The 23,691-nt window shown below is 41.6% G+C and overlaps 2 protein-coding genes across 3 annotated transcripts in view; both read right to left on the bottom strand.

Moving 5' to 3' along the window:
• Positions 1-193: 193 nt before the first annotated feature.
• Positions 194-13,860, bottom strand: MURC (muscle related coiled-coil protein). Its single transcript, XM_419073.7, has 2 exons — positions 13,306-13,860; positions 194-2,271 (listed from the first exon to the last, which is right to left on the bottom strand). Exons 1-2 carry the CDS (start codon positions 13,714-13,716, stop codon positions 1,609-1,611), a joined length of 1,074 nt encoding a protein of 357 aa, XP_419073.3. The 5' UTR covers positions 13,717-13,860; the 3' UTR covers positions 194-1,608.
• A 344-nt stretch (positions 13,861-14,204) lies between these two features.
• TMEFF1 (transmembrane protein with EGF-like and two follistatin-like domains 1) overlaps positions 14,205-23,691 on the bottom strand; it is a 119,849-nt gene continuing 110,362 nt past the window's right edge. For both annotated transcript variants that reach the window (XM_015282401.4, XM_040696424.2), the window contains 3 exons: positions 20,831-20,954; positions 16,402-16,560; positions 14,205-15,471 (listed from right to left, as the gene is read on the bottom strand). In XM_015282401.4, coding sequence (XP_015137887.1) covers positions 15,387-15,471; positions 16,402-16,560; positions 20,831-20,954 — 368 coding nt within the window. In that variant the 3' untranslated portion in view covers positions 14,205-15,386. The remainder of the gene's footprint in view (positions 15,472-16,401; positions 16,561-20,830; positions 20,955-23,691) is intronic.

Raw genomic sequence — 23,691 nt, 5'->3', positions numbered from 1 at the left:
TCATCCCATTCTGTCCCTCCACATAGTGGTGTTACTCCTTTCATTCTCACAGCTCAATTTGCTTTGAGATGCCATTAACATGGCATAACATTGACCCTTCCCAATCAGCGTTTCTTAGTTCTTATTGCTAAAGCTCTTTCACTTTAAATGTGATGTCCACGGGACTAAATGAAAGAAATGGAAGGCAGAAGAGTTGAAATCAAACTAATTATATTTAAATTCTAGATTAACAACAGGGAGTCCTCAAACAATGTATATAGATAATCAAGTTACGCTCTGCTGTTAAAATGAATCTGAGATATTAAACACATTGATACAGCTTTTGGCACTATCATACAGGTTTCGCACAGACAATAACGCCTGACGTTGCTGCAGGTAAGCGCTTTGAAGGCAATGCCATTTCAGAATGAAGAGAGCAATACAGTCCAGCAACTCGTGTCCGCATAGTGGCCATGTTTACAAACATATCTGATTTCAGGGCACTGAGGGTTGCAAATAAACAGCATTCCATACTCCAAAGGGTGTCCATCTCGTAATCCCTGAGGCTGTGGCTGTCCATAGTGATGGTGGTGAGAAACAAAGAGCTGGGTTATGGATCGGCCCTTTACTTTAGCAGCTTTGTAGAACAGATTTTAATTGAAGTGAAGCTCAGAAAAACCACACAGTCATGGAAAACAAAACAATTCTCTTGTCTGGTCAGCTACATTCATGAACCCTATTATCCTCTGGATAGAGTAACAATTCTTAAAAACATCTTGAGGGAACAAACACAAACGCTAGTTTTTATCTCTTTCTATCCAGAACCCACACACTGATTTTATTTCTCTTTTACTTTTTCATGTCCTTGCATTTCTTGCAAGCATGTCTTTCCATAACATGAATATATCTCATCCTCTTTTCCTCCTGCTATGTCATATTTAACGTCCTCTGCTTTATTACTCTTATTCTGTAAGTGCAGGAAATACATTAAGCCCATCAATCCTTCCTCTTCCAGAACTCTAGAAATAACCTTTAAACATTTCAGAATCTTCTCTTTTCTACTGAGAAGAAATGCAGCTTACTCAAAAAACCTACTATTCCTCCTATGTTTTGTCACACCCTGGGTAAGGCAGGAATTTCCTCCTGCTGCTGCAGTGAGAGCCCTAAAATGAAAAGATTTGTACTGCTGAATGGACGTTTTTCATAGCTCCTCCTTCTGCTAATATGATGTAATAGCTTTGTTACCATTTTCTGAGTCAAAGAATTGGTATGACATTATGGAAGTAATTTTTATACTGTTGTACACAAAACTGAAGAGAGTAATTAGGCTGTTAGATGAACGCTAATTCAATCTTGGAGACAGAGTAGATGTCAGTTTGCCATGTCGCATAGGTTCCGTATGGGCTAATGCTGGCTGCTGGCACTCTCTGGGGGCAGCCCCTGTGTTCAGCTGGTGTGGCTTCGCTCCTGTCAGGACAACAACACTACAGATACCCATGTAGATGATAGAACAACAATACACATTTCATGATAGAACAAAAATTCACACATTTTTCTAAAACTGAGGGCATACAGCCTGTGTTCTCTCTTGTTCCTGAGGACAGTATGGGGTGTTTGTTCATCAATTCCTTACAATGATTGCTTCAAGTCTAGCAAGGGGACATCATCACCTCCACCTCCTCCTTCTTTTCCTTCCTGCTTAAGCACCACTTCTGGGATCGTCATCACTCCTCTTTCAGCTGTCTGGGCAGCACCTCTTGGTGTGCTGTTCTTGTCCTTCTTTACCTTCGTGATCACTTCTGTGTAGGAGATCTCCTCAGTGAAAGGCTCGGTGGCCGTGAGCTCGGTGGCTATGTGCACACCAGCCTCCTGGCTCCCCTCCTGGCCCTCTGCTACCATTCGCTCTTTGTTTTTTTTGTGGATCTTGAACGTCTCCTTTGTTGGGGCTGCCTGTGAGATGGTTTTCTTGATCCTTATCCCAGATTGTTTCAGTCTCTCTCCTGACTGCCTGATCCTCTCCCTCCTTTCAGGGGTCACGATTCTAGTTCGAAGCCTATTTACCTTCTTGCCAAAGTTTTGCCTCGTCTTTTGGATATTTTCCCTTGAAAACGCTTTTTTGATATCATCTATGCGCCTCATGCCTGATTTCTTGAACTGAGCTGCTTTGCCCTCTTCAATATAATATTCCTCATCAGAAGACAGATCATCAGGTGGGAGGAAATCATCCTCGAAAGTTTCACCAGCTGTATGCTCTTTGATAACGGAGAGAGATGAAGGACACTCGGTTTCCTCCTGTAAACGAAAGCACAGAGTCATCTTCCAGCAAGTCTGTTTTAAAAGGGTTGTGAGTGAAGCATTCTGTTTGTTGGCTTGCAGTGAATTACAGCTAACCAAAATACAACCTTGTAACAAAATAAGGTTGGGTCATACCATCTCATGTAATCTTACAGGATACAAATGGCAGAAGAAGCCTTTGGCAAATAATGTAAAAACACTGTATCTGATCAAAATATTCTTTTCAGAATGGCTCTATCTAAAAATCATGAATGCATGGCCTCACGTTTAATAGTCCCTACTGGTTTTCAGAGCAGATGTGTCCAGTTCATAGAATCATAGAATTGTTCAGGTTGGAAAGGACCAGTAAGATCACGTAGTCCAACTATCAATGCATCCCCACCACACCGACTGACCACATCCCTCAGTGCCACATCCATACAGTCCTTGAATACCTCCCGGGACAGTGATACCACCACCTCCCTGGACAGCTTGTGCCACTGCCTCACCACTCTTTCTGAGAAGAAATTATCCCTAATATTCAACCTGAACCTCCCCTGGCACAACTTGAGGCCACTCCCTTTCATCCTATTGCTGTTACCTGGAAGAAGCTGACTTCACCTTGCTACCACCTCCTTTCAGCTCATTGTACAGAGCAATAAGGTCACCCCTGAGCCTCCTCTTCTCCACACTGAATAATCCCAGCTCCCTCAGCTGCTCCTCGTAAGACTTTTGTTCCAGAAGGTTCACCATTTCATTGTCCTTCTTCATGGTTTTTGAAGCTGATACACCTCTCTTATTTCTCATCAATAAAAGTAAGTATCCCATAGACAAAATAGGTACTTGTGCTTGTTCCAGCTGTACCGCCCTGAAGAGAGGGCTGCAGCCCTTTATCACCATGAAGATAATTGCACATTCTTGACAAATTAGAACTCAGTGAACATTTTTGATGCTGCCCAGAAAGGAAAGGACCCTAACGTATTAATTTATGTGTGCTAGCTACACAAGAGGTCAAAGTCAGTAAGGAAACTAAACGTTATTCAGTAAACCCAGTTCCACCCAATTCTCTCAGGACATGCACCATGAACTCGTCTTGCTCCATCTGGGAACCTCTGGTTTCCATGGTTGATTTGGTAAGAATCATAGAATCACAGAATTACTCAGGTTGGAAAGGACCTCAAAGATCATCAAGTCCAGCCACAGCCTAACCATAGTACCCTAACTCTAACAACCCTCTGCTAAATCATATCTCTGAGCAACACATCCAAATGGCTCTTAAACACATCCAGGGACGGTGAGTCAACCACCTCCCTGGGGAGCCTATTCCAGTGTTTAACCACCACTGTAAAGAAGTGATTCCTAACGTCCAACCTAAACTTACCTTGGCACAACTTGAGGGCATTTCCCCTTGTCTTGTCACCTGTCACCAGTGAGAAGAGACCTACCCTGCTCTCACGTAAACACCTTTCAGGTACCGGAAGAGAGTAATAACGTCTTCCCTCAGCCTCCTCTTCCCCAGACTAAACAGCCCCATAAGTAATATGAAGTATAAGTAAGTAATATGATATGCTGCCTGCTTGTAAGTGATGACTGTCCATGATACCTCAGCCCTGGGAACTTCCTCCAGAGGAAGACCAGTAGAAGCTTAAAACTCAAAGATATGCATACAAATTTCCAAAAGCTGTAAAAAACAAACAAACAAACAAAAAAAAAAAAACAACTTGTGGAAATGAAAGGACCCAATAATCCAGTTTATCTGAACAGGAGAATCTCTCAAGAGAATAGACCCACTTGGCCCCCAGTACAAAGCCTGCTGTCTGTACAGACTTCAGAGATGTGTGGCTCATTGTCGGTGTCACTTCTGCTCGCAGCTGCTGAAGGATACAGAGTGGAAAGCCCACAACTTGCTGGAGTTTCATGGGGCAGACATGGCGTCTCCTTCCCTACCAGCCCTGTCCATGTTTTTCATGTGCCCTGCTCCCAGGAGGTGCAGCCTTTCAGGTGCAGATGTACAACACCTACCTAAAGCTTCTGCAAGCTGTTTCCCATTTGCAGTAACCATTTCAGCTGCTTTCTGAGGCCTGACAGTGTCAGCCATATTGTTGCTACTACTATCTTAATTCAGAAAGTAGGAGAGAGATCAGGAGTTGTGAGCTCACGAGGAATGGGTCACTCTTGCTGTATACTTTACTGAAAACTTTCTGCTCAAAAAGGTAGTTGTCATCTCTCACAGTGACTTGTTACTAGAAAGTCATGTTTAATGTTATTGTACAGGCTAATAGCACTATGTAAAATAAAATACATTAAGCTCTTTGGCAGATAGCTTTGGCTTCATTAAAAACCCTCCAGTAAAATAGTTGTTAATGCTTACAAAAATTAGGGACAAATTGTGTTGCATTGATTACAGTGGAATGTTATTCAACTCATCTGTCAAAATCAGCAGGAACAAAACTACAATACTTTGCTAATAATCATCTGCATTAGCATGTGCAAATTAACATTAATTACATAAAGATTTCTATATATAAACATAATCCCTTCTTTTCTGAAAATGAACTAAAACACAGCTGGAGAACAGTTCCTCAAAGTTTCTAAATTACAGCTCACTCCTTCAGCTGAAATGGTAACAGAAATATTTCCATAATGACTGTTTGGAAATTTCAATACATACAGAAACAGATACAATACGGTGAATGAGGAATGCTGTACTTAGGAAGGACACTTGTTAAAAAGGGAGGACAGAGAGAGGGTATTCTGTCTGCAGTAGTTGGGCTGTGTCTTCCTCCATAATAGTTGGGCTGTGTCTTCTTCCTCCATAAGAAGAGTGAATGTGTCTGTACTTTTGGCCAGCTGTTTCTCATGGCTCTGCAGCACTCAGCCTTGCAATCTGCTAGGTGAGAAAGAGTGCTCTACCTTTCATAGATGTGTGTTGGAAATAAGATTTCTGAACATAACATCTGAGCTAAGGCCCTGTAGACTGGACACGGCAGCTGGAGCAGCTGAATAGCACATCTCCTTTACTGCAGATGCTGAGAGTGAGCTTTGCCAAGGCTCTGATGTTCCCTTTTCCAATGCAGGAAGACTGTAAATTAGTTTGAGCTTGCATCTCCTCTCCAAATTTCTGGATAGAAGATGTTAGCAAAGTGGAAAGTATTAGTGAAACAGCACTGTATCTTAATGAGGTTTTGTAAGAAAAATACAGTGACTTAGTAGCTATGGGAGAGCTTTCTCCTTGACTCTCTCCTGTCCTGTCCCTCACGCACTAAGCATACTCTATGCCCCATATCAGTGGGGTAGGGAGAAGCTATGAGCTTTAATTCACAACTAGGTTTTTGAAAGGCCTTAGCACAAGCCCTTCTGACAGGGCTTTTGCTGTGCATGCTTTTCATCATCCACCAAAAAAAATAAAGGGATATAAGGGCATTAAAATGGATGTGACCAGTTCAGGCGCTTTACTCCCCTTCTCCTTTCTTGTTTGTTACACTTATCCTGGGTTTCAAACAGATATTTCAAAGCCCAAACTGAGTTGCTAGAGTGGGTGAAAAGGAAAATATGGACATTGTCTGATATGCTACAAACTCCATTAAATAGTTTTATGTACTCTTTTTAAAGAGCCTCAAAGTAGAATTCTAACAATTATAAAGAGAACCATCATCAACACTCAACTGTTACTCAAAATCAGTTATAACCTTATCAGATTTTTTTAAAATGCAAGAAATAATAGCAGAAAAGAATAGAATGACCAATTAAAGAATTATGATAGTACCGTCAATTAAGCAAACAAAAGAAACAATCACACACACGCAAAAATACCCTAAAACATGCAAACATGTATGTGTGCATATATATAAAAATCAACATTCAAAATCCTAGAGAACCTGTGGAACTCCTAAAGAGCTCCTAGCAAATCCATTTACATCAAAAGTAGAGAGGAGAGACAGCAGAAACCTCATAAATCGCTGTCATTGTTGCACAATGGCAAGGTGATAGAAAGAGAACTCAGCCTTGGGATGTGACAGGCAGTGTGCTGGTTATGGTATGGTTCCAGCACAGCTGGGACTGATGGTCACCTGGCAATAAGGAGCCAGTGCACGGAGCAGCAAAATGGTGAGAGGCCAGCCCCTGGAGATGCTGTGGTATCTATGACAACCTGAGATGCAAATGACTGGCAGCTGATTAGCAGGAAACTGTATCAAGAAAATGTATTAAAAAAAAAAAAGGGACCTGGAAATTTGCATGTTAAATGAATGAGATGTTATTCAAACCAGCAGCCAAGGTAAATTGCTAAAACATCTCCTTGTAACCGCTCTCTAAATCAATAAGAAACTGCTGATGAATAACCAATTACAAATCAATCTGTACTTTTACTCCTATTCTAACAGTTAAGAGTGAAGCTCTGTACATCTCAAGTGATCCCTTCATTTTTCCTGCAAATATGTCATTTCAAAATCTCTGCCATCAAGGCAAAAAGCTGCTCAAAGGAGGGAGAAATAGGATTATCTTAAAAGGGCATCAAAGGGATTTTATCAAGTAAAGGAGGAAGGCAATAAACATTTCAGCACGTGGGACTTTATGGCCAAGTGCTGTTGCTTGTATTTAGAATTACTTCTACATAATGAAAAAGCAGCCTGATCAGAACAGACAATCCCTCTCATTTCCTCTTCTGTGAAGCCTGATATGCATCCCTTTCCCTTAAATTCTGACAGAAATTCATTAATTTTGCCAGGACGGTAAAGAAACCCAGCTCATTCTCTCATTATCTGAGCGCAGCAAGCTCCAGGCTATGTGTGCGTTGCTGCCCAGTTGTACCCCAGCATGTGGAGAAGCTCTTGGCTCCACGCCACCACATGCTGCATAAATGGACTACTTGCAGCTCCTGAGGAACATCAAAGCTTCACGCCCGCTTTGCTCTTATTTTATGGCTTTGGCCTAGAGAATAGTTGTGCAGACCAGTCAGCAGGTTTGCAATTTATCCGTACATACCAAATCTTTGTGAGTGGAGGGGAAGGAGCGTTCACAAGAGGTGATGAGACAAACAAAATATGTTTTGTAATGTTTTCATTCATTTTTCCCTCACATGACTGCTCTTGCAAGCTACTGCAGAGGGGCAGTGCTGTCAAGTACACAGAAATCCAGCCATTCATCACAAGTTGCTGAACTTGTCTGCCCAAGCAACCATGTCTCCCCAGAAATTAGCCTCTAGACTCCCTTTCAACTCAATGGAGGGAAGAGGTACTTATCAAGCAGAAACTGCACGGAGAAGCTGATATCTGCAGTACGTCAGACAAATCAGCCTCTGTGAATTTCTCTCTATTCTCTCAAAGGGAGTCTACAAGCCAAGCATGCAAACATCTGCCTTCCTGCTGTCCAACACCTGGCAGAAAGAATCCCATTCCAAATTTTGAAATTCCTGTTCATGATTTCAGATATTCCTCACTTCTGGTCCTGCGCTGTCTTGGTCAACATTATTCCTGTACTAAAGGAATAACTGCAAGACCCAGCTCTTGTCAGCAGTGCTGAGAATTTCAGTCCTAACTGCCATTAACAGGGTCAAGTCCATTTATTCTTAGACTTCTTCAGGCATGAGGCCGATCACTGAAATAGATGTGTTCTCAGATACAGCCTTATGTCCATACATCTTTCTGGGCAGCCCCTAGGAGCATGGGGAAGAGGCAAGCAGGCTCATGATGCAGCTGCACTCTCCCACTGGCTTGCTGGCCAAACCCACACAAGGCCCTGAACCACAGCATCTTGTGTGAATGTAAATTGGGATCTGCTGTTTCCACTGCTCAACTTTAATAGGTGGAGAAAAATCAATGGCAATTGTTAGGGGAATGACTGCTCGTCCCTTGTTAGGCACCTCACAAAGGAATGGGGCTGAAGGCCCTGCTTACACCATGTCAAGGGGTATGGAGACAAATGTGCTGTGAGCACACGGTTCTGTGAAACAAGCAACCTTTCCCATTTTAAGAACACGGAAATGGCCCAGCAGCTGCTTTGCCTTTTTTTTTTCTTTTTTTCCCCCATTCTCTTTCTTTGAGAACACATCCCTAGAACTACAGTTTTCCTTTAGCTGGTTGAGCATGGTTGATTTTTTCCCCTCAAAATCACATGTAATTTATATCTTCCTGGCTGCCCCCAGCGTTTCAGCATTGGCTCTGCTCTGCCAGCCTGGCTGTTCGCTGCACAGCACGGGGTGTACCAGAGCTCTGACCTGAAAGGCTGAACCCCACACTGGAAACAAAGGACCCTTGCTACACTCTTTGACACAACTGCTGGGTTTTTCTTATCCTCTGCAATTTCAGCCAAGGCAATTACCTGTTCCAGCTGTAAAAATATTTATATATATGCCACAAGACTTGAATAAAGGCCCTGTGTGTTGAGGCCTTGATGTTTAAGGCCTGTGCTTGGCAAGCACAATTAGTCAACCCATGCTATCTCTTGTTCATTAAGTTTTCATGCTCCATTTTGATAGCAAGAGGTTAAAGACAGAGGTCATCCCCTCTCCCTGTGGAGTCAAGCAGAAGACCAGACTCTTATGTCTCCATCCCTGGTTTCTACTCATTCAATTTACAGCCACTTCATATCTTTTTGTCAGCGTTCTTTACTGTTCTCCTCATCCTTGTCCCAGCACGTGCATAGGATGATTCTGATTGGAAAGAACCACTAAGATTATCAAGTCTAACCACCAGTCCACCCCCACCATGCCCACTGACCAGGTCCCTCAGTGCCACATCCACACAGTTCATGAACACTCCCAGGTACGGTGGCCCCACCACCTCCCTGGGCAGCCTGTGCCACTGCCTCACCGCTCTTGGAGAAAAAATTTTTCCTAATATCCAACCTGAACCTCCCCTGGTGCAACTTGAAGCCATTTCCTCTTATCCTAGCACTGTTACCCTGTAGAAAAGGCTGACTCCCACCTCACCACAACATCCTTTCAGGTCACTGTAGAGAGAGCTAAGGTCTCCCCTGAGCCTCCTCTTCTCCATATGAAACAATCCCAGTTTCCTCAGATGTATAAATGGCAACCAACCCTCAATCATCTTTTGAGCAATGAATATATCCTTTTATGTCCTTCCCAAACCATGGGGCCTACGAAGACATACTATCAGCAAGGGCTTATGCTAAGTACTGGAGTTCACTGTGCACTCTTCAATTACCACTGCTCTAGCTCTAAAGGCAATTCACTTTCTTTTCTATACTTTTACTCTGGACTGACAGCTCATCATTTTGAGTGTATTTTATTAGCAACTGTATCGTATTGTGTGCCAAGATCATTTATGAAAGTAGCATGCAGTTGACAACGATGTCTGAAAAGCAAATTCTCCTAGAAACCTTTCACATACCACACTTCCCACAACACAGTCCACTATTTGTTCTTTTTCTAGATTGTCTGCTAAGAGCTGACATCATATACAAAAACAGGACAAAGGATAAGCTCTGCCATGTTTCTGTAACACAAAAATAATCACAAATGGGTTACCTAGAACAGTCTGTTCTTGGTGAGCTATTTAGCCTCATGGCGCTAATGGCTCTGTTCTGCAGCTGCCTCGAGCCCCTCCTGAGCCTGTCCTTCTCATGCCCAAATGACATCAGATGAATGGCAGTTGTTTCTTTTGTCTTTTTTAAATAGAAGCATTATATTCATTACCTTTTAAGTCACGCTGACCCGCAGGTGTTTCTCAGCATAGGCATAATTGAAACTGTGTACTGACAGAGGATGCTTTTATGTACCAGGTCTACCAGAGCCCATGTTTGCAGCCTCACCCCTTGAGCCTGATACACCCCAACTGCATATGGAAGTGCTTCCACTTCAGATTTTCAGATTATTGTCCCCATTTCAAGTTCACCATTCTTAATGTCCAGATAATCCTGCAGCAAAAGGACAGAGGCCAGGAAAAACACTTCTCTTTTAATTTCTTTATGTATAATATAAGTGTTCCACGCCTCCCACCCTCAGGGGATGCTGCTCTGAAGGCCAGCTGCTGTAGCATGGGCTTCCTGGTGGCTGCACATTCACATTCAGAGAGGAACTTGCAGAACACGAGTGAAAGCAAATGAAGCAAGTTCTTTCAGGATTAAAATTATTCAGAAATCAGCTATTTCTGAATAATTTAGTCAGAATGAATCAAATTGTAAGGTGCTCTTTGACTGCAGAGAAATGACAGCTCTCACAGCTGGTTATTCAGAATAACCCGAGCAGAGGTGAACAGAGACCTGTACAACCTATAATGTACTCTCTGTATCTTGCTATACTCTGAGGGCAGCTGGCATGCTGGAGTCAAAGACATCTCTAGAAAGTCTGATGTAACCTGGCAGTTTTAATGGTGCCATCAACAGAGGCAGGAAAGCTGCCTGCTAACAAATCTTTTCCTCAACTGCATGGCCTTTTAAAAACAAATGCTTGCTTTTCCCTAATCATTATCCTCACAGATGATCGTTTTGTCTCTTTTTAATGTGAGGATATTTGCCAAATCTTTTCATCATGGCCGAGGTCTCTTGGGACAATCTCTTCCAGCCAACGATCCTTTTCAACCTGTCTGCTCCTTCCATCAATGATGCGATCAAAGCCATCCACTTGAAAGAAAATCTTTATGATTCAATTGGTGCTTCCTTTTTCCTCATAGGCTGATGTTCTGGCAGAGGTTAAAACTAAAACCCACAGGAGCATTCCACTGTGGTTACACATGGGTCACTGGCTCCACCACAGTGTCCCAAATGGCTCACAAAAAAAAAAAAAAAGTCACTACAGAAGAGCTGTCACTCACAACCACCAAGTAAACAACTTGGTTCCACCTATTTGTAAAATATAGTGAAGGGAGTGGGTGCCCCACACTGACTCACCAGCTATTAGCAGACTTCCCCTCATGGTAGCCAAGCTTCAGTCATTCAGGTCTTGGCAATCCAACAGTGTGCTTACACTGGTGTAAATCAACAGTGTGAAAATGACTACACGTGTGTGAAAGAGGATTTCAGGAGTGTGCTGGGCATTAAAACTCCATCACACTCTTGAATACCTCGCTTTTGTGGAGCAAAACAGTTCTCCTCCTCCAGAAGAGTGTTAAATGTCAGACTGCAAAGGCAGCAGTGTATAGTGCTCCTCTTCATGAGGGAAAAAGTTTCTTCAATATACCTTAAGAAAAGGATGGAAGTTACAGAGGAAGTAATTCACATGCTGTCAACCAGTCCTTAACCACCACAGCAATAGAAAACTAGAAAGAGAGAAATCCTAAATACTGTTTGCATTCCTGAAAAGCTCCAATTGAGGGTTAAACATATGGAACACGGTGTAGGTTGTTCTTGTCCAGCAAAATGAACAGAGTCCAGAGACTCCACTGAAGGTGATTATCACAGAAAGTATGCATGGTGAGAGCTGCCTTTGATGTGAAAGGTCTAAAAATAGCAACAGTTGTTCTTTACAGCTATGTGTAAATCTATTTCCATAATATTTTACTATACTTAAAGAATAAGTGACAATTCAGGTCTTTCAGGGGTAAAAATTACATTATGTCATGAATACTGTTTTAAAGACAAACATTTTCAAAGTATCAACTTTACTGCCATAATTATGGTAAAGGGCCATCGATGAAATGGCACAATGCCATTAACCAGGGCAGTCAGAGATATTTATTATTTTTAGATGAGAAATGATATGCAAGGAAAAATGCCTGTTTGCTATTCCATCACGATGGTGCAGCTTGCAATAATTGTAATAATTGGCTGAATTCTGCCCATACTGTCTCCTGTGCAGCCACAGTAAGTAATTCAGTCAGAAAAGCTGGGAGGCACAATTTGGCTGCATATGTTACTAACTTAACATTAAAGAAGTAACATTTCCTACCTTCAGCTTTTACTTTTTTTTTTTTTTTTTTTAAGCTATTTCTTCCCAGCACTGGAAAATAAAATAGTTAAGAAAGCTGGATTATGCATAAGAATTTGTCAGCTATATATGCTGGTGAATACACTCTCTGAAACAAATGGACCCATTCATGCAAATAATGTTATTTATGAACAAATAGTTAGAAAATCAGGGCCCAAGACAAGGCAATGGGAGCACATCATGTTACTCACAAGGGCTGACATTCTCAAAACTGCCTAATGATGAATACGACTCGTTTTGAAAGATGCTTTGGGGTTTCACTGGTATGAAGGAGAAACTATGCTTCTGGCAAAAGATGAAACAGTGGCACTTTCTGTTGACTTGAGGAACTGGGAAGTTTGAGCAAATGAAGGATCAGGCCATAAAACAAATGAGTTTCACAGCACTTGCTGGACAGTGACAGATCCCATGAACTGCCTGCACTAAGAGCTCTCTATATGGGTGTCAGCAAGAGCCTGCCATTTCATGAAACTCCTCCTCAAATACTATCATTTGTAAGGACAAAGAACATCCTGGAATGAGGAATGATGAAAGAGAGTGTATAATTCACTCACCAAACATGATTGGAAGAACCGTGCTGTGGGAAAGCACTGCCAAGGATAGCACGCAAAGAACTATTTGCTGCAAGGAAGACTTTGTGGTTCTGAGTTTATGCATACACTTCTGCAGACTGAGACAATGAAGAAAGTCCCCAAGCAAAAGCTTGGGTAACACTGCAAGTTAAATACACCATATGTTTTAAAGTTAATGTTAAAAGAACGACACTGTACCAGAGAGCTTACAAACAATTTGTTATTTGGACTTCTACCTAATATGGTGAAAAAAATATGAGAGATGAATGTCAGGCATGGTTTGTATGACAAGATTTACAGGGCCTGCCTCATATTACCTTTCAGAGAGGCAACAAATAGTCCTTGCTGATCTGCAGTTAATCTTACACTACTGGCTCTGAAACCCACCAACACTAATAATAGACTGCACGCACTGCCTCCCATGGGCTCTGCTGAAAGGCATGGAGAAGCGGAGCTCGGTGTTGAAGAAGGCGTAAAACCACCCTCCTCCTGGACAGACCGCACCTTTTGGTTCACCATGTGATGCCTACCCACAGCTACCAAGGAGGTGGCACAAAAACAGCACAGCAATGGTTATGACAGACAGCTTATGGTTACCTGATAGATCACAACCCGGAATTTGTTTTTCCTCAGCATCTCCTCTTGCTTTGTCTGCACCTTCCGCACATTGGCGCTCTGCCTTTCCACCCGCGCACGCACTTCCTTCATGGTGGAGCTGACCTTGTGGGTTTTCTCCAGCAGCTTGTTCACCGTGTAGCCAGTGTTGCTGTGAGCCTGGGCAAGCTTTAAGATATCGATCTGTATGGTCTTGATGGCATTTTCCATCTCCCTGTGCCTCTCTTCTATTCTCTTCTGGCTCGCCTGCACGCTGTCCACGATGTTGGCCACTTTGTCCAGGACCGTCACGATGGTGTATGCTGCGTCCTGCTCTTCCTCGTCCTCGGTGACACTCGACAGGCGGTTCTGGTGGATCCTGTCAGCCTCCAGTGTGATCTCCCGGCGCTCCATTTTGCCTCTCTTTGGCAGGAGCCTTTTGTCTGAATGCCTTGCAACCACTACTGCAGGCAGCTGGTGTGACAGGCAGCCTCGGCCATGCTGAAGGGCGGGAGTGGAACACCACTCCCGGAGGTGGGTCAGATGCTTCTGCACACCAAATGTCCACACACGACGGCTCAGATGCTTTCAGCAACATGAAACCTCTAAAATTAGGAAGCAATGTCTGGAAAGGAGCACACGTTTAAAGGGTCACGCTTCTGTGCTGATGAAGTTATTAGCGTTAATCCAGGGAAGTTAAGTAACTTACCAACTAAGCAGGCGAGCAAACTCGCATATTTTAAATGATCTACTGTTGTTTTTGTGCTCCTGACGCGCTTACACTGATGAAATTCAAACAGCACTCAGGAAAATGAGCACGGGCCATTTCTGGAGCAAAACAAACTTCAGCTGGCTGCAATTGCCACGTGAGGTAACAAATAAACACACTAAACCAGAGGCAATATAGTGAAAACGCTGTATTGTGACATGCTTTTCCAGTTCAAAATGTTGAAAGCTTTTTTTTTTTTTAATTGAACAAATTATTAAATCCTACATGCAAAATTCTGAAAGCCTAAACTACATGTTAAAACAGCTGAACACGTCCTATTCACACTTTTATCTCTGGATCTCTCGAACAACAACTAACAGTCTATTAATATAACTATGACCAGCAGACTAATTTGGATGGACTTTCTTAGCTCTTGAAAATACTCTATACAAGAGCACTAGTAATTCATTCACTTTTATTTGTTCTTTTTTTTTTTAATTATTATTTATTTTATTTGAATCACAAACACTATACAATCTGCATCGTAGGTGTTAAAACATGTATTTTCTTTAAAAAAGTTTAAGAAGTATTAAAACAGCTTCAACAGTGACAAAGTAGGCTTTATTCCAATTATTCGTGTTGTTCAATTATTCAACACCAATCTTTACAACCCCTAAATCTACCAAGACCTACTTCTTTTGGACCTGCGCCATCTGCTCTACCAGGCAACTTCCCAAATTAAGAAATTCATAATTTTGCCCTTTAAAAATAAACTGTCGGAATCATTAATGAAGATGGCAGTGCTTTGACCCAGCCCACACGTTTCATAAATATGTTACAACTACACACAGCACACAGCTTCACAGTTCATGCGATAGGCAGTGTCTAAAAAATCAGTTACTAACTTCCAAAAACATTTAAATATCTACGGTATTTAAACACAGTGTTTTCTAGTTTCTCATAAGAAAAGTAAGCTGTAAACATTTTTACCTTTAGTTCATGCCTTGTTTGCTAGGTAATGTGGACTTTTTGTTGTTGTTTGTTTGTTTGTTTTTTGTTCCCTTTTAAATCTACAACCATTGGTGGAATAAATCTGTGTTCCCAAAAATATTACATTCCATGAATAAAGCACAAGTCTATTATATAACCATGTGATACAGATACAGAAAATGAACTACTGTATTCAAAAACAGAAAAGTAAAGGTACTAAAACAGTCCATAGCTGTTAGAGCTGATGCTTTCAGAATACAGACCAACATTGTTACACTAAAAATGTTCAAAAATAAGGCCTCTGAAATAAATATTTCCATTCTTTAAAAAAAGATATAATAAAAATGTACATCACATGGTCAATGTAGGTATAAAAATCACTAAGTTAAACCATTCTGGATGATGTATCTGAAGTAAAATGGCCTAGGTTTTGCTTCTGCCGACGTCCTCTATTATTTTTGGGGCATTTTCTGTTTAAAAAGAAAGAAAGAAAGAAAGAAAGAAAAAAGGACAAGTGCTTTAATATATACCATATAAATTTAAACCCAGCAATGCTGAATTGACTTAACAACAGCAAAGCGTGTAGGAACTATGCTGGCTGAGTGGACACTCCTGCTGTTTGGTACCTGGCTGATGGTTGGGGATTTACGTGGGACACTTGGTCACTCAGAAAGGAGTTCTGCCTAACTTGAGAACCAAATCAGCAAGGTGTTATGCCCTTCAACCTTGATCGACAAATGTATTATGGTGAATAGCTGTATTGGCTTTACTTTTTACAATTCCATACTTAAAATCCAGGGAGTGTTAAGACTGGATCAATTGGCCCTTGCAGTGCAGGACCCCCAGGTGCTCTGCTGCTTGCTGGAACTCCCCAGATAGAATCCACCTCTCATCCCTTTCCTGGGGATGGATACACATCTAAGAAAGCACTCATAAAAAAGCCAGCAGTTCTGGCCAGGAAGGAATTTAGTCAGCCCACCAGAGAGTGAGCGATTCAAGATATAACATTATTTACAGTTGAACTGCGGGAAAACAGCAATGTGCCAACCACTCTGGTATCAGTGGGGGGAGAAGGGGGATGGGGAACCATATCTTCTGTAAGATAACATCAAAGCTTAAATAACTCCATGAAGGTCTAACACAATAGCTGACCTTCTGAATATGTTTCAAGGCTGATCTCCTCTCATGGGTAGCTGTTCTGGGGATTCAGAGAGGATGCAGGTGGTTTGCAAATTGAAATGAATGTGTATTTTGTGACAAAAACAGTGATAGGTATCTTTTACATGAGTACTTGAGACTACTTGTTAACGCTTATAAACATCCAGAGGGGACAAGATTTAAATATAGAAAAAGTATATAAGTACAATGTGTAATTTTTCACTGCTTTGGCATTTACCCACCTTGTTATGCACATGACAATTGCAACTATAATGGCAATCTGTACGGCTCCAATTATTGCTGCAATAAGGACATGCGTAAGCTTTTGTCTACTTGGGACAACATAAAGAATACTAAAGTCTGTCTTTTCACAGTGCTGTCCAGTATATCCTGATTCACACCTGAAAAAGAAAAGGAACATTTAATGGAATATGTATTTTGACAGCAGTCCAGTCATTTTGTGGATGAAAGAAGGAGTCCAAGACGTAGGATGACAATAGTCACAGCAGTGACAGCAGGAGAGAAACACCCTCACCTGTGCTATCACTGCTGCTGCAGCAGCTCAGGATACACGTCTTTTTGAAGCCTAAAATGAAATTTAGAGAGCACAAGCACACGAAAGAGCTAAGATTCTGCCTGTTCTGTGAATGACTGAAGAGGTTTGGATGGTGGTCACTGAGAAAGAGCCGGGGGGAAGGTGGAGGTATGGTAGTGCCTGGGTTGGAGGAAGGTTTGGATTTCTGAGACAAGAGGAGAGGCAGAAAAGGTAGTCTCTTCTGTCCTGGATAGTGAGGGACCTGGTTTGGCAAAAGAAGTATGTGGGGTGGTTGCTAAGTTGGGGCAATTTTTAGGAAGAATAAAGCAACTAGATGAAACAAGTAAACAGACTAGATGAGACACAAAGCAGTACCCTCAAGGAACTTGGCAGCGATGTTGATATAAGCGTGGAGTACAGAGAAAGAAGAAAAGCCTTGAAAAAACAGGGAAAAGGGAAAATGCCTTTTCAAGCTGCAGCTTACTGATGTGGGATCCTGAAAAAACTATCGGACAAGAGCAGCTTCGAGACCCCACCTGCTGTGTCTCCAAACTACAGTCTTTTCCAATTTTTCTCTTCCCTACCAACCTCCTACCCTGAGCCAGCAGGAACTTCAGGGTAAATGTGCTTCACAGAGGTCAGGTCATCTCCCTTGCTGACTGCACAGAGAAGTCAAGGAGATTCATGGCTAGCAGTTCATTCAGTTGACTCGCACAATCCCCTCGGGGGAAACTGAGCTCCCTTGCAGGACGCTAATGGGAGAAAACCTGATAACCCGTGACTGTTTATGTGAGACTTGGTGGAAGAAGCCATGAAAGTTGGCCAGAGGTGGGGGGTGAACAGCAGCAGAGAGAAGAGAAGCAGCTGCTCTAAGTGCTATCTTGCCTGAGCAAACCAACAACTAGCTCAATGAGAAAGTCAGCAGAGGCTGCTCCCAGTCAGTGACACATGTGTGCATCGACAGTGAGGTTTGGCAGCAGTGAAGGTGGCAGTGACAGTGCTCCCTGGAGCACCTCAAGTTGCAAGAAGAGAGAGACTGAAGTTCAAAAAGGAAAGGAAAAATCTACCCCAGCTACCCCCAGGAAGTGCTGGAGCCTGCAGAACCAAGGGCTACCACATACTCATCCCCGGGCAAGGGCATTTAATCCCTGCTCCTCTTGTCAGGGAGAGTGGGGAGAACTACTGAAAACTCTCAGCCTTCATGTTGAAGTACGAATCCATGAGTGCTTGTTTTAAAGGATAGCTAACAAGCACAAGAGTAACAAGTTCCTTGTACAGCTATCCTTTAAAACCGACTGATGTGAGCACATCATTAAGGATAACTGAATGATACAATTGGCCTCCATCTCTACGGTAGAAAGCCGGAGAATTTCTGCCACAGGCACAAAGCCACTCCTTTTGTAAACTAGATACAACACAGACTTAGTCTCATCCATACAAAAGCTCTGTGCTAGGGTTAGGTGTTAATTCTGTTTGGAGGGACGAAATGATTATTTCCTAGACCTTCCTGCAACTGCTTAGGCAGCTCCTAAACTCCCTTTGCATGCAGGAATAACTGCTGGGGTTTTCATGTTCATATCTCCAGCCATGAGTAGCCGTGTAAGATACTTACATTCAGACATGAAATAAGTTCCAGAGAGCAGAGCTATTAAAGAAAAGCCTCAGCATACTGTAAGTAAGCTTGGTAACGACTAAGGATTGGAAAGAAATTGGGAGAAACGCGATAGCATACAAGAAGGAAGAGGAGAGGGAACACTGCTGATCATACAAGAAGAAACAAGAAGATGGCCATCTTGCAAGTGAAGAGGATTGAATTCTTCTCTGTGACTTTGCTTTTATTTTTGTTAAAGAAGATAACAACAGCCAAAGTGTGATCAATGTGAGAATTGCTTTACAGCATGAGGCAAAACAAAGCAAAGGAAGCACAAGTAATTCAAAAACATTTCCTCCGAAACACTGAAGTGGCAGGAAATTATTTCTGAGAAATACTGAATGGAGATTTAGGACTATTGAATTCCCACAGAGCAGAAGTGTTTGTGTTAAGAACTGTGTTGGTAGTGTGGGTGAAGTAGCAGGCAGTAGTTTAAGCTGCCTGGTAAATGGGCAGAGCAGATTTTAAGGCATTCTGCTGCATTAACATAAAGCACAATAAACATAGGTCAGCGAGGATTCATCAGACTATGCTGATTAGTCAATTAATGGAGTTAGCAAAGTGAAGATCAGATTTATGTGCAGGGGATGAACTGTGCCTGATGCAGCCTGCCACAAGGGCACAACTGCACCGCACCAGGGAGGAGGCAGGAGACAGATCACATCCCAGTTGTGCAAAGGCTACTAAACAGAATATTGTGCAGTTTGCTACTACAGAGCTTTCCTCCAGTCTGTGCAGTGAGAACGGAGATTCATTGTCCTCAGTGAAAGCATGAGTCCAATTTGCTCTGAACAGGTATTTTCAGCAGTTTTGTAGGTCATCTGGTACATCTCACACACCGCTCTTTGGAAATGAGGACCGTGAGTATTTAAATAGCCAAGCAAGTCCAAAGGACATTTGGTGCTTCAGGCTGAAAACTGACAGTCAGAAATTCTTGACTGGAACCCTGTGAGGTTTGTTGTGCTGTGCCATGTGCTGGGACTATTTTTGCTTAAATAATCAACCATTTAAATAAATGACTGAAGGTAGCAATACTAAATGTAATTATAAAATAGAATTTAAAGAGGCAGTATATTAATTAAAAGCATTAAGACATTAATTATCTGTACTTTCGATTAACAATAAAGATTTAAACAATTGAATAGTAATTGAATTATAAATAAATACAACGACTACTTGTAGTAGTGCTAACCAGAATAAAATTCTGAGAAATTAAAGAAGTCAGTTCATTCAGAATGGTTTCTTTGAAACACCGCTAACTTGAATATTTTGCAGATAAATCCATACATAATAAACTGTAATAAATACAGCTCTGGATGAAAAGAACACTGTACTCAAATACTGCTGCCCTGTGCCCACCAAGACAATGTTGGGGATGCAACCAGGTTCCCAAGAGAAACCAAAGCATGTTATCCTCTCTTGGTTTTGGCCAAAGAAAAGAGAAAAACAAATACAATCCTATCAGAGAGTTGAGAATAAGGAAGTATCTCAGGTGGGTAAAGGAATACAAGCTTTCTATTAGTTAAGCCAACCATTGTATTGGCTCTTCTTTTTGAGTTTCCTGCTCTCCGCTGAGTCTGGAAACCCTTGCATGATGGCAGTGGAGAAACGCCTCACTTGATAAAGGTCAAGGGAGAAAGTATAAGACCTAATGGATTTATAGCTGAAGTTTCCAAAGCTAAGGATAAACAGCGAAGAGTAATAGCATCTTCAGCCACATTATTCTGGAAGTACAAATATCGAAGATAAAATTCAGGAGTGAAAACTCCAAATAAGTAAGGCACTACATGTTATTAAGATGTAGCCATTTACTAAAACACATTTTTAAATGATTTCTTAATTTTTAAAGAAAACGAGACGTAGGATTTGGTGACATTTAGAGGAAAAAATACTTGGTAGCTAAGGAAGTAAAAAGAAAAGTTCACATTTCTTTGGTAACAGTAGCTTAATACTGAGCTGTTAAATAAGGCTGCAGAAAAAATGTGGGATAAAGAATATTTTGCAATTTATGCTCTCTAGGTAAAGCATATTATTGTGAAGTAGGCAATAAATATACTCCTGAGAATTTATGCCAAGAGCAATAAGATATATAGATAACGCAAGAACAGGTTTAGAGGTCAACAGGTTTAGAGGGCAATTGCAGTCAGACAGAAAAAACGTGCAAGGAACAGGCAGTGGTTTCTAGGTTTTGCTTTTCTCTTGACAAGATCTAGCAGCTGAAAATAAGGAGCCAAACGCTAAGACCAGAGTCTTCAGAAGGATTCAGCTTCTGAACCACCTTGCGCCTGAGCAGCTGAGCCCTTCCTCTGAACACTGGCTTCTGCACGACCACTGCAGCTGGCTGCTGCCCACTGCCCAGGCATGTGGCTTCTGTGCCACTGCTTAAGTAACTGCAAACGGATACATGCTATAATTATGGCTAAGGAACATTCTGATTAAGCCTCATGGCAATTTCAAGCATATTTTGGAGGCGTTCAGGACTTACCGGCAGGAAGCCTTCTGAGTGGAGTAAATGAATTCACATTTTCCATGTATACAGTAGCCATTAAAGCTTTCTGAACAAGGTATGTGGTTTCCAATGTAAATGTCTTCTCTTTGATCACTGGCATCTTAAAAAAAAAAAAAAAAAAACATAAAAAATATAAATGCTGTACAATCTTTATTAAAAAATCTCAAGCAAGTATAGTTGAGAAATGCCCTTAAAAACTGATGGTGAGCAAAGAAACGCAGAACAATGAAGCAAAGCTTAAGGGTGAAGTTTCAGAAACACCTGCTGCTATTTGGTAGGATGCGTCACACTGAAAAACGATCCTCAGAGATATCCTAACATTCCTCTTATGTCAGGTTTCTTGAAAGGAGAAAAGTATTTTTGCTAGAAACAACCAAATGAGGGAAGATGAGTAGTTTTGTCAGTGTCATTGTAGCACAGGGCTAACATGTAGGTACATAAAGCCCACTCCCATGTCTAAACAGAAGACCTGAAGGGTTGGAAAGAAACTAAAGCACATTTTACGCTTACTGGGTAGAAAATTCTGTTCTGACTGGTATCACCAGTCATTACAGCTGAAATCAAACACATTACAGCAGCTGTCTTCCTACAGAAATTCCTTTTCAGAGCAGGAACCTCAAAATACTGCAATGAGCTTAAAATACCAATTCCTTTGGAAAGTGTAATGATTCTGGCTGGAATGGAGTTAACTCTTTCATCACCACAGCCTCTATGGTTCTGGGTTTTGAATTTATGGTTGAAATAGTGTTGATAACAAGCCAGTGTTGGCTGTTGCTGAAGGAAGCTGGCAGAGCCAACAGCCTTTCTCTTTGTCCTACTCTTCCCTCTGCTCCCCTTGAGCAACCTGGGGGTGTTCAAGAGCCTTAGAAGGGACAGGACAACTGTCCCAAAGTGTACAAAAGGATATTCTGTACCATACAATTTCATACTCAGCAATAGAACTAGGGGTTTTGGTCTTTCTTCCCAATGTGGCAGTTGTTCAGAGATTGGTGGCAGTGGTCAGCTTGTGGGAGATTGTGAGTGATGGCCTTTGTATCACTTGCTTTATTCTTTTTTTCTCCTTCATTTATTAAACTATTTTTACCTTGAGCAATGATTTTTTCCTCACTTTTGCTCTTCCAATTCTCTCCCCTATCCTCCTGAAGGAAAAGAGTAGTTGAGTGAGCAACTGGTGGGTGCTAAGCTGCTGGCCAAAGCAGCCCAGAAGAGGAAGGCAGTCCCTTCTGCCCCAAGACCTGCTGCATCCGTCACTAACAAAAGCCACATACGTTTTATGCCATTTCCCCCCAAAATTGTTCTGTAAAGAAGTCTTAAATACAGAAGTTGGTCTTTTGTAATGAACTTCTCTAAAGTGCAGGGATCAAAAGATGTGGTTGTAATTGTGGAATTATGTTCATTTTCAGGCAATAGACTATAGCTTCACAAATACAAGACTATAATGAACTGCAGGTGCAAAGCAAAAGGGACTGTGAAGAAGAACTCTCTTACACAATCACTGATATTTCAAATAACACCAAAAAGAAAGAGAATGTATTCATACACAGAGGAAAAAAAAGGAAAGGCATGCTGCTGTTTTAGGTTTCCCTTGAACATTTTCTGGAATATTAAGTAAAAAAATTATCTAAACATTAGAGGTTTCAGAAGCATCTAGGTTTCCTAATGAGGAAGCATTTTGGTTCAGGCTGTTCTTCAAAGGTACAGAAGACTTGACACAAGTGAAAGACATTGCCTTATATTGACAATAGATCCGATACTGCTCTGTTGGAACAGACTACACGGTGGTATGTCCAAGAGGAGGAAACTGGGTCATCCCAAAACTGTTGCCTCCCTCCTCCTCCAAGCAGTTAATTACTGTTGTATCTGTCGCAATCAGGGGCTAGTAATAAGCCACATACATTAGTGTGTCCAGATGGCTGTGCTGTGCCTGTTCTTAATGTATATATGAATGCAGAAAGTGGGGCCCAGTGACAGATGCATCTCCTGGAAGGCGGCCAGGTAGCCACAACTGCCCAAGCTAGAGACACAACATGGGCTTAGCAAAGTAAAATGGACATTTATCCATCCATTGATGGGAATCAATTTTTAATGTGGGAGGGCAGCCAGACTTCTTCCAAGTGAGAGATTTAACTGGTGTAGAAAAAGTGATCAAGTAAAAAGAATTCAGATATATTACCAGAAGGAAGAGGCCTGCACAGCAACTGGAACTGATGTCCATCTCAACAGGACAAAAACAGAAGTCCAGTTGCATCAGTGAAGAGAGATCTTTCTGATTTAACTTTAGGTAGATACTCTAGGTACTGCAGGAAGAGGCCATGATTCTAAGGACTGAGAGATACTATACATTCAGAGCAGAGGGTTTAACAAGAGTAACGCACAGGACTCAAAAGTAAAAGCAAACAGATAGATGTGCAGCCTGTTCTCTTCTCCTGGAGGAAAATGTCATTCATAGTACTTCACTTCAGGCTTCTGCCATCTAGAAAACTTGACTACCACATAAAAAAAAAATTAAAACTATTTTTTAGCACAACATACTCCCTTCATGCACCTCATTTGCTGAACTTGAGACTGCGTAAACTATATATTTAATCATAATTATTATATGCAGTGCTCTTCCCATTTACTTGATTTCAAGGACAATTTATGCGGAAGGAATAAAAGACTATAACTTCTTCCAAATAGGAACCCAAAGTGGTGTTTTATCAATCACATAATAAGATGTATATTGCATTTCATCCCTTTTATGCCTTCACAATGTAAGTGAATATTGACATTACATCATTCCAATTGGTACTTAAAAGGAGTGAAAATAAAAGAATTTGTGAGAAAGGGAAAAAGCA

The sequence above is a fragment of the Gallus gallus genome, chromosome 2, assembly GCF_016699485.2.
Source record: "Gallus gallus isolate bGalGal1 chromosome 2, bGalGal1.mat.broiler.GRCg7b, whole genome shotgun sequence".
NCBI lineage: Eukaryota > Metazoa > Chordata > Aves > Galliformes > Phasianidae > Gallus > Gallus gallus.
The sequence above is the reverse complement of the archived record's forward strand: the minus strand, read 5'-3'. Positions and strand labels throughout refer to the sequence as shown.